The sequence below is a fragment of the Juglans regia genome, chromosome 8, assembly GCF_001411555.2.
Source record: "Juglans regia cultivar Chandler chromosome 8, Walnut 2.0, whole genome shotgun sequence".
NCBI lineage: Eukaryota > Viridiplantae > Streptophyta > Magnoliopsida > Fagales > Juglandaceae > Juglans > Juglans regia.
The window spans coordinates 3,717,679-3,729,797 of record NC_049908.1 but is presented as its reverse complement, the minus strand read 5'-3'; the positions used below and the strand labels follow the sequence as shown (position 1 = coordinate 3,729,797).

Genomic DNA, 12,119 nt, shown 5'->3' with positions numbered 1-12,119 from the left:
TTCCTTTTTGATAATGATTGGGTGATCCTCCCTCTAGCGATAACACCATTCCCCATACTATGGGTTGTTGTGCGTACAAATCTGCGTTTCTGCTGTTTGCGTTGTTGTGCGTAACAATTGTTTTGAAAAAGAGTGAGATGCATTATTAAAAAATTAATCTTTTTCATGTGAGTCTCATATTTTATTCACTTTTTTCAAAATAATTACGCGACGATTACACAATTAACCGTGGCAAATATCTTTTCTATTTTCTGTATATGCTCGGATATACATGTAGGCCAACATTTTCTAAACGATGTGCTGCATGATACCATTCAGGCCAGGTTGGTTCCTCTGGCTGCGTTACTGACATCTTTTAATCTTCCAATGTTCAGAGGCAGATGAAATGGGGGTACGCTCTGACGCTATTGCCCATCCACGAAGCTCATCTCTTCCCCCCTCCCTCCCTTTCCGTCTTTTCTCTCATTCTCTCTCTTACGCACATGCCTTCTAACAGAATGTCTCAATTAGTCTAAAATAGCAAGAAAGGGTGATTCTGTTGTATTGACTTTGTATATAAAGAACTTTACATGATAAGTTTACAAGTAGAGATATTTACAGACATGACTTGCTATCTTTATAATCTTATCCTGCTGATCCATCCGCAGCTCGAGTTGATTAGTAAAGGAACAGAGTTGATTGCTGAGTTGATAGGAGTTGGAACCGTGTCTGCAACTGCTGCTTCTGTTTGAGTAGGATCCTTAACAATTTCCAGGTTGTTGACATATGGGGGATTCAAAATCTTGTAGAGGAAGGCTTGATTAACTCCACAACAGATGACTTCTGCTCTTAAGTCTTCAGTTAGATCTTGTTGTAATCTCACAGCCTCTCTCCACTTTTAGTTTTGGTTCCCATCGTGTCAAAGCCCTGCAAATGGGAGGCATTCGGTAGAGGATTTAATAGACAAGTGACATTTGTTTTAGCAATTCAAAGTTTTTATGAATCATGTCACCGTTCTTCATTAAATTTTGACTTGATATTTCCTTGCTAGTGGCACTTTGTGCAAAAAATGGTGATCATCACTTCATTGAAGGTACTGATCAGGATTTGGAAAACTGATTCTCAGATATATAAACACTTGTCAATCTTTTAAGCTCAGTAGAAAAATCAGGAGCTTGGCTAAAGCTCAGTAGAAAAATCAGGAGCTTGGCTTCCGCCTTTGGAACTGAGTTAATTTACAATATTAATATCATTTTTTTTTATCTTAAATATTATCATCTCCAATTATATTTATTGTAATGAACAGCTAATGCAGAAGCTCTATCGTCTCATTAATTGTTCTAAGAACACTCAAATAGGGAGCAAACAGCCTTGGGATATATATAATCGATTCATCAGCTTAAGCAAACTCAATCAATGGTTGCACGAACGAGAATCATATCGGCATTTGCTAGGCCCACATGTCCACACAAAAAAGACACGTACGTATCAGGCAAAATACTAAAAGATAGAGAGATACAAAGGAGGGGGACATGTGAGAGGTGATCATGCAGTAATAATAAATGAAGGAAAATATGTATATTAGGCAGCGAGCGAACGTGAGTTATGATTCATTTCAGTGCCCACAAAACCCACTCGATCTCCTTTTAATTATTTTTATACATAGTTTGACTTTGACTGAGGATAGGATTTGTCCATCCCACTTGTGGTATTTGCATTTTTAAAAGCTTAATATATTATAATCCTTTGCTGCAGAAAGAATCAAACTGATCAGCATGCAAACAATCTCCGCCGAACTCTCTGCCAATCTGCTTAGTTTCCTCTTCTTTTTTTTCTGTTTTTTTCTCAATCTTCAGTTGCAACTTTTGTCCTCATGGCTTGTTTGTTTTTTGTTGGGTTGCTTAGTGCAACAGTTTGAAGGTAGGCTCTTCCGGGTTTTGAGGTCATGCTGGCATGGCCTGCTTTCCACATTAACGTGATTGGTATTTGATACCTAATTTATTCATCATTCATGCTTGGGGTTGGGACCTCTTTGCTGGGTGATTGGCATTGCTGCTAGCTGTTGTCTCTGAATCACCAACAACAGACACCCAGCTCTTAAAGACTTGGGACATGTGGCCGTAGGACCCGGAGGATAAGTGGCCATGCATGGCCATTTCGGAGGTCGTTCATTGGATCTTGGTTTTCGGCAACCCAAACCCACTACAATATATATATGTAATTTATTTAATTTTGCAAGACTATTAAAATGGTTCCATATAAGTTTTCATCTAAGAGTTTTGTGTAAGAGTTAAGCTTTTAACTCTAGTTTATGCATTGGTCAAAGTTACACTTCTAGTGTTTAGTATTATTTTTATTGATGTCATGTTTTACAATCAGAGCAACTCCATGCACTGGGTTGATCTGTTCTTGTGTATCGCAGGAATGAAGGCTCGGGGTGGTGGGAATACTTCCAATGCCTAAGTCAATTTGAGTTTTGAGTTCGTGTGTTGCGTGTGCTTCTAATCAATGCATGATATTGATCAAGACATACATGAGCTCTAACAAAATAGGTTTTTATTTAAGAAAAATTTGAATGTAAGCGGACTTGCGCACCAATACACATACTAATGCTGAAGTGGAAATATAGACTTTAATAAAATGGTTTATTTTTTTTTAATTAACATTTGACAAAATAATCCATATCAATATTAATGTACAAATTGGTCAGCAAATCCTCTTATACGTATAAGAAGAACTCATTTTTTTTTTTATGATAATAATACTAACAATTAAACATAATGGCGTTTCAAATATATGCAAATTATATATTGGCTGTTGGATCTTATGCGGATATAATAAATTAAATAGAGAGAGAAAAAAAAAAGAATTGACAGAGATTTTAATATTTTTGGACAATGAATTATATATATATATATATATATATATGTGTGTGTGTGTGGATTGACAAAAATCAATTCATTCTACTCTATCAAATTACCCAAATCCTAAATATAATTATTAGACAAAAATTCCGAATCTTAAACTAAACAAACACCAGATGATGACAAAAGACAATTATTGGAGATAATCCCATCCTTCAAGCTCGTACTATACATGCACGAATCTGCAATCATCCTTAAAATTTAGAGAAACCACCATGCAATTGCATGCATGCATACATGCTACAGTCTTTTGACTTCCGATTTGCACGAATGAACTATTAATTGTTAAACCATATATTATACTTATCATTTTTAATTAAGAAACATTTAACATGCACACTTCCTACGATTAATCACAATTCCAATCCGATTGCATGCCAACATATATATATAATATAAATATGCATGCATGGCATCTTCAGGATCCAGCTGACACGTGTGCTGAGATTTTTGAAGAAAATGTTATTATAATGCAAACGTGACAAGCGGGTGACATGCAGGCATGTGGATTTGCCACTAGCAGATCTATCCTCTGGCAGATGGCAGGGCCCTCCTTCCATGCCTCCTCCTCCTTCTTACACCTGCCTGTCTATCCCTCTCTCTCTCTCTCTCTCTCGTACGAATAATGCTATATATATATATCGTCGTAAATATATAAATAAAAACAATCTAATCATAAATAAATTATATAAAAATAATATTATAAATTAATGTAATTCGTTAGATTATAAAATTATTTTTATTATAAAAATAAATATAACAAACTACATGAAATCATGTCAACTTGAAAGATTACTTTTATATAATCTTTTTTTGGATATAGTAATACTCATATATAAATACTGTATAATCACTATAAAAAAGAATCAAATTAATTATTAAAAAATTAATTTTTTTATATAAATCTCATATTTAATCAATTTTTTTAAAAAAATTATACAATATTTACATACTTCACAACTATTAATGTGATCTCTCCTCTAATACATGCTTTGGCTCCTGTATTTTATGGACAATGTATGAGCTCTACTATATGACAAACAAGTTCTAATAACATAATTTTTTGCTAGTGATAAAAAAATATTTATTTATAATTAATTATTTTTTGTTAAAATGAATTTGTTCGCATGATCGCATATAACTAGACATGAATACTTATTTTTTCTAGTGATTTGTTAGGTAAAAAGCGGTTTGGTGCACCAAATTGCGTACCAACACTCATATAATTTTTTTTTTATAAAAAAAAAATAAAAAAGAATTTTTTTTTAGAAGAATAAGGTCATCTATTTCACAAAAATTATTTTTGTCTTCAATTCGTATTGTTTCATTAAACGAATGTCTTATATTTAATATTAGTGCGTGGTTTGGTAGGGCCCCCTCATCGGTGACCTTCCGACCAGACCCAGCCCCTCACAGTGCAGCCCCTCTCCCTCTCCTCTTGAAATCGAACTCTTCTCACATGACTTCTCTCTCTTGCCGTTGCCAGCGTCACTGTCGCAGCCCAACTACGCCACTACACCTAGCTCCTTGTTGACGTAAGTTTCTCCCCCAACTACCTGAGCCATTCTCTCTCTCTCCCTTTTCCCTGAGCAACGTCCCCCTCTCTCGATAAAGCACCTCCCTCTCTCGGTAACCTTCTTATCGGCACTCCGCGCCGACAGTACCACTTGGACCCCTGACGTCTTTTGTCTATCATGAGGTGGTCCCCGACCACTATGGCCGCCGTGGGGAGCGAGCACAAGGAGATGGCAAGGGGTAGAAATGAGGGAGATGAGGAGAAAGAAAAAGAAAAAAAATAGGGAGAGACGTGGTACACTGGTAGTATGTCACATCAATGTGTGAGATTTCTTTATGAAATTCTTTTGTGTTTATAGTATTTTTCTCATGCAAACCTCGCTCCTTCTCGTGGGCGTCAGCATGTCCCACATTACCACATACAAATGATAAAACAAACCCTCTCCCCTTCCTTTTCTCTCTTCAAATAATGCTGTTTTTTTTTTAAATATATATATAGGGATATGTTTGGGACATAACTGACTAATTTATTATTATTTATAAATATTTTATTATTATTGACAAATTATTAAAATACACTTAACATCTAAAAGGAATTTATATTAAACAAAATCGTGACACAGAGCGTACTAAGAAGATTATCAGATCCAAGCGATACGGGTGCGTATTATATAATGAGTAATACTACATACAGTCGTAGAGTATAAACATTACACAATTGTTTTGAAAAAGAATTGTACATGCGATATGAGTCCTTATTACTTACTGTTTTTTAAAGATTGTATGACACTTACGCTTTTCACGACTGCAAATATTATTTCTCTTACATAATAGCTTATGATATTGTGAGAATGATCTTAATAACTGATATTCTTGTTAATTTTTTTAATAAATCATTAAAAGATGTTATTAAAAATGCATATCATGATGTCTTTAACATAGAAGATATGCTGTAATCCCTTATAATCTCGTACGTAGCCATCGTCAACTGTTTGCTCAAGCAGGATCAAATGTTTAAAGTTTTGTCGTATGGTTGTTGAGAATTTGAGACGATGATGCTGCTATAACGGACTGATGTCAAAGAAGATCTGCTTGACAAAATGATTAATTCTTTTTATTTTATGAGCACAAAATGCATTTATCAAAAAAAGAAAGGAACAGCACAAAATGCTTAATTTATTAGGTCAAGAAGATAGAGAATCAGAGAGAGAGAGAGAGAGAGATCAGAGGGGCACACCGCCTAGTCGTCCCATGAAAAGCTTCCACTTGCTGTGCAGTTTGCTCACTCTCTCTCCCATCCTTTGATCAATTAATGTGTACATGCAAATAAAAATTATTTATTATTTATTTTATTTTGTCTCTGTTATTATGTATTATTTTCTCCCTCTCATGTTCTGTATTATAAAATTAAATAACTTCGATACTCGTGCACGCTGCAGCCCCCCCCCTCTCTCTCTCTCAGTATTCATCTCTCTCCTCTTCCTCTATATCTGTGTCAATCCTCAGTCTCCTTCATTACCCATTTTACCTCCCCTAACCCTCTGGTTTCCTCGCAGTTTAAGAAAGAAAAAACTCTATTTTTTCCTTTTTTTGCTATTTCCAAAGACAGAAACCCCAAAACAATTAACAACCCACTCACCCAGCTTCCACACATCTCTTTCACGCTCATCGATCGACGACATGGATTCTTCTCCCCAGAACTGGCTCGGCTTCTCTCTTTCCAACCACACTAACCCCCACTTGCGCTCCGACTCCTCCCATCTCTCCCTCTTCCATGCCTTTACCTCCCCAGCCTCAGGTTCTCTCTCTCTCTCATACGTAGCAGGCACAGTACTGACACGAACACCACGGACGGATACGTATTCTTGTTCAAGAATATCATCTCTGATTATTGTTATATATATTTTTTGACGCAGGTTCTGTGACCGACGTAACGCAAGATCAAGATCATGATGCGACTGGTGGTGCAAACGACCTGTCCATGTTTACCACCGGGCCGAAGCTTGAGGACTTCCTTGGCGGCTCCACCGCCACATCCGGAGCTGCACCGCTGGCTCAGTTTTCTACCCAGAGTCCCATGGCTATGCATGTGTCGGCCGAGCCTGAGATGTACGACTCTGAGCTCAAGACCATAGCCGCTGGCTTCCTCCGAGGGTTCTCAACCGAACAAAAAACCCAAGCGGAAAAGCTGCCAGTGGCTCCAGCGGAACTGTCGCCAAAGAAAAACGCAGACACCTTCGGCCAACGCACCTCCATCTACCGTGGCGTCACACGGTAAATTCATACTCGAATTTATGAGACCATGACAACAAAAAATAATAGAACTTGATCATTTCGAAGTTCTTATAGAACCCTTTGCTTGGATGAGAGATTCTTACAATAGAACATATAATTACTAAATATTTTTTCATTTCTTTAAAAATCCTAGACATAGGTGGACAGGGAGATATGAAGCTCACCTTTGGGACAACAGTTGCAGAAGAGAAGGGCAGAGTAGGAAAGGAAGACAAGGTAACTTTTTTTTCTTTCCATTTATTCCAGTAGGATGGTTTCTAACGTGCGCCTAGGGAGCGTACAGTTTAATCCGGGTACGCGAGATCTGGGTCTGAGAGGAGACGCCGAGAATAGTCCTGCGCGAACGAGGTGGCGATCAATGATATCTCTTTGACCATACCGTAATGAGCGGTGCACTTCCCAATAACAATATCTAAGGGCGTCTCAGATTTGGACGATCTCCGGGCTGGTTTTCTGTACGCCGTAGGCGTGCTTTAGATTTCGTTTAGCTGAATTTGCTATAATACTATACGCATTTATTACGGGTGTGAAGATCGAATCTGATGTGGCATCTGTTGTTTCTTTGCGTGGCATGTACACGATGAATTGTCGCCGCCATGGATGCTCATAACATCATCATTATCTCAGTTTATTTGGGTGAGTTCTCTCTCTTAGCTTGTCTCTTCCACAAGTAAACAGTAGTAGTAGTAGTCCTGGCTCGTAACTATGGTCATCATGTTGTTTTACTATATTGATATTATGCTCTTTCGTGAATGCTAGTACGTTCGAGGTGACCTTTAGATTTTGTTTACTGTGTAATAGATTCTTTTTTGCATGAACGTGTAATCTATATAGTACTTTAGATTCATCGTTGATCTGATTTTGCCAATTACTTTTTTAAGGGGGCTATGATAAAGAAGAGAAAGCTGCAAGAGCTTATGATCTGGCAGCTCTCAAATACTGGGGTCCGAACACAACCACAAACTTTCCGGTGAGTGGCTAATCAAATATATTGAATTTTTAGTTTCCTTGTGTTATTTTTCTGCGTCGCAGTTTGGATCCGGCTTTTCAATGTTTTATTTTTGGCTTTCTAAAGGTTTCTAACTATGAGAAAGAACTTGAGGAGATGAAGATCATGACTAGGTTGGAGTTTATTGCTTCTCTTCGAAGGTAAATTTGCTTTTGATCATGACTCTTTTCCTTAATTATCTCTTTGTTTTTTTGGAGAATCCTTTCGGCTACTGGTCTTGTATGAATAATGTACGTAGATTATCTAGCGGCATGTAAAGTTGTTGCTGAAACATTTTTCCTACCATTATTTTAGGAAAAGTAGTGGGTTTTCTAGAGGAGCCTCCATCTACAGAGGCGTCACAAGGTTTGCTAAATTATTCCCTCATTCTTTGTTTAATATTTTGCTCTTTGATAATGGATAATTCTTCTTGTTAGTTACTATTTACTCCGCTACATCCTAAAAAAAAAAAAAAAAGTTGTCAAGTATGGAATGAGGGATGAATAGTAGCTGATATATACTAAAACCGTTGATAATACCCAAAAAAAAAAATGTGGTCTCGTTATTTATTTTTCTTTATATATATATATATATATCAGGCACCATCAACACGGCAGATGGCAGGCAAGAATCGGGAGAGTTGCTGGCAACAAAGATCTTTACCTTGGCACCTTCAGTGAGATTCTTTACTCTCGTTATCTTGCCGGCGTTTATTCATTGGTTGGATTAGAATCCAATTACATTATTTGGATGCATGAAAATGCAGTTCCGTATTTTATAATATTAGTCTGTTTAAAGTTTTATTTATATAAGACTGGTTTTGTTTTTGCTTTTTGTTTGGGGTAATAAAACAGGCACCCAAGAAGAAGCTGCTGAGGCCTATGACATTGCTGCTATAAAATTCAGAGGGCTAAACGCCGTGACCAATTTTGACATGAGCCGCTACGACGTAAAGAGCATTGCCAACAGCAACCTTCCCATCGGCGGTGGTAAATCGAAGACTTCTTCCGAGTCTGCTTCTGAGACTAAGAGTATCGATGGAAGCCGTTCCGATGACCGAGATCTTTCCTCAGCTTCCTCCATATCCTTTGCTTCACAGCCCTCAGCCTCTTCCTTAAGTTTCGCAATACCCATCAAACAAGACCCAACAGAATACTGGCCGTCTATTCTTGGTTACCAGAACGGTTCTTTTAACTATACTAAGAACCCTAGTGTTGCACCGCATTTAGTTCAATCAGCTTCCATCAATGGCTCTGCCTTTCAGAACACCACCTCACCCTTCAACGTGGACTTCTCTACAACTTCCAGCTCTGCCAACGAAAGCTGCAATGGGTTTTTCAATGAAGGTTATGTTCAGGAACAGAATAATGGAACGTCAATCCCTTATCCCACACCAGTTGCCGTAAGTAGTAACAATAGTTATGAGAGTTCCTCCGGTTTTGGAAGCAGCTGGATTGGCCCCGCTCTGCACACATTCCAAACTCATGCTAAGCCCAATCTCTTTCAGACACCAATTTTTGGCATAGAATGAGCTCTCACACTAGAGAGGATAGATGGGAATCCGTGCAAAATTATGGAATTGAATGATGTTGGTGTTAAAGAAAGCCGAATGAGAGGGTCAACTTTTGTTGAAAAGGGAGAGGGGGACTGACAATCACGATTCACGGGAGCAGAGTTCACGGTGTACTGACTGGAGTTCTTTGTCAAGGTCATGGCGGTTCTTTTCTGGCTTTTCCATTCATCTTTTCCCTTTCTCTTTTTGCTTTTACTGACACGATTTACATGGGTATAACGGGAAAGAAACACTTTTGTAATCCTTCCAACTTCTTAATTAGGGTTTAAATTATCAACGTGAAAATTTTCATTTTTCCACTCTCTCTCTCCTTTGTGACACCATCGTACTGTACATTCAGATTTTCTGGGATTTACGGTCATCTTGCAAGCATATGTTTGACAGCGACGTTCTTCCACCTTCAAGAAATGGATAATATTGTTTCCAGGCAGGCCACTTAAAAAATGATTCCTCACTCGGAGTTCATCATGCCCAATGGTACTCTGATGCAGCATATATATTTATTTCCACCAAACGTACATGTTTCCACGGTGTTGATCACATGGTACATAACCATCGATCCTTCGGTGGTGTTCCGTCAGCGAAAAAGATTGGATATTTGATCGATGTTTTCTTTTCAGCAGCACGATGTAGGCACGTAATAAACATAAAAATTAAAAAATTAAATTATTTATTATATTTTATATTTTATATGAAAATTAAAAAAAAAAAAAAAAGTGTCTAACTCATATTCACGCCAGCCAATAAAAACACAATATGTGACAGATGTATTTATCTTATAATAAATCACACCTTACTGTATAAAACTTTGGGACTCTTTCCTCCCGATTATTCGTCTCTTCCGCTTATTCTCTCCCTGATTCTACTATTTTTATTTTTTTTTCCGTTCAGTTCTTCCGTTTCTTCTTTATCGTTGTGTTCCTTTTTCTACAATCGGTTCTTCTTTGGTTCTTCTACAGTTGGTTCTTTCAATTCCACATGTTTTAAAATCTTATCTATTTTCTGGACCATCAAAATCTTATCCATCTTATCCAATTTTTGGATCCTTCCAAGGCACTCCTCCATTGAAACACGTATGTACAATGTATAATTTGTTCAAAAGTCTTATAATTGTCATTTCCTTTAATTAGATAATTGAGTAATGTTTTTGAACATTAGGCTGCGTAACTGCTCGGAAGAATTTTCCAAACTAGATATGAACTTGCATAAATGCTTGGAATAATTTTCAGAATTTTCTTCTATTTTGTTTATACTGATTCTTGCTGTGTATTCCATGATAATTTGTTATGAACCTGCGTAAATACTTGCTATGATGAACATGATAAATAATTACCGTGATGTAATGGTGAATGCTTATTGTGATGTAATAAGGAAATTAAGGTTAGATTGTTGGGTAGGTTTGCTAAATTCAGAGATGGGTATGGATGCAAGATGTTTGATAAAATGCTCAAATGAGCTTATTTGTATGATCCTGATCAACCCCTGTGAAATAACAACGACCCTTAAACATCAAATGGCTTGCTCACTCTACAATCACCCAAGAATGATGAAACTGAAACCATGTTGGATGATGATCTCTCTGATAGGCACAATGGCAGGTTATGTGGCAGTACTGATAATGAGTGCCTTGTTAGAAGTACCGTAACTGCTGTTGGCTTACAAGATACTGGTTCGCCTGTTTGGAGTAGAATTGGTGGTTCAAAAAATAGATTAGACATAAAGGCAAAAATTGATTCTTTAATTGTTTCCTCTGCTTGAAAAACGTTTATCTAACTTTAGATTTTTCGGAAGCTACAAGAGAGGAGGTCGAAGAGACAATTTTTTTCCAGAGAGAGGTAGGGGAAGAGGCCGACGGTGGCGGCATGTTGTTATCGCTGGTGTAAAAAACCACTTGACACCCTATCGGCCAAGTGCTTCCCTTAAAAAAATTATAATGATGAAATAAGATGAGATGATATTAGATAAAATGGAACATTTTTCCTGTCCAAACAAGCTATAAGGTTTCAAAATAGACAATGTTTACCATGAGAATGCTCTTAAAGCCAAAAAAGTAGATATTTTAAATCATTAAGATTGTGAATATTCTATTTACATGTATATATGCATTTTACATGTATATATGCATGTAAATATACATATAATTGCACATAGTTATAGGATTTTTTGTTTTGTTTTTACTGATTTTTCAGTACTCAGTTTTGAGATACAACTATAATATATAGAAATGCATAAAATTATCTATGCAAAACAAGGGAAAAGGCGTTTTATTAGACTCTTCGTAATTAAGGGGGGCCATGCCAGAACCTCTTGACCAAAAGTGAGAGATCGAACAGGCTTTAATGTGAGAAATAATATTCGATGGGACAGAAACAAAACCCACATTGCTGTCTATTGTGACCTGAGCTTTTCGGGATTTTTTCCTTTCAGAATTGAAAGAGGTTCAATTCAAAAAACCTGTCCTTTCTTGTCTCTCAAAACCCTATTAGCTTATGAGTGTCCTTCGCACCTTTCGGCGCTTATGCAAGATCTTCACCCCCACCGACGTGCCCACATCTTTGACCACTGTTTTGACCGTTTTATCTAAATTATGTTTGGAGCTATTCATCTCTAGGGCTATGCTAGCTATATGAGTTCATTCTTTGATGCTCCTCCGAAGATTTTGAGTTATTTTTTAATGTTATCAGCTAACTGAGATCGTGACCGTCTTCTTTGACTCTAATTGTCGGTCATATCTTAGGTGATACAGTAGACATTTATTATTTAAAAGAGTGAAATTATTACTCACGTTTCAATTATATATATATATTTGTTTTTAATTATCTATATATTATTCTTTCCTCTCCGA

General features: G+C 37.0%; 1 protein-coding gene across 1 annotated transcript; it reads left to right on the top strand.

The window, feature by feature from the left end:
- The first annotated feature begins 5,927 nt into the window (after positions 1–5,927).
- Positions 5,928–9,573, top strand: LOC108979244 (AP2-like ethylene-responsive transcription factor AIL5). Its single transcript, XM_018949884.2, has 9 exons — positions 5,928–6,216; positions 6,335–6,692; positions 6,847–6,929; positions 7,341–7,349; positions 7,595–7,683; positions 7,789–7,862; positions 8,017–8,067; positions 8,301–8,377; positions 8,556–9,573. Exons 1-9 carry the CDS (start codon positions 6,099–6,101, stop codon positions 9,230–9,232), a joined length of 1,536 nt encoding a protein of 511 aa, XP_018805429.2. The 5' UTR covers positions 5,928–6,098; the 3' UTR covers positions 9,233–9,573.
- The last annotated feature ends 2,546 nt before the right edge of the window (positions 9,574–12,119 follow it).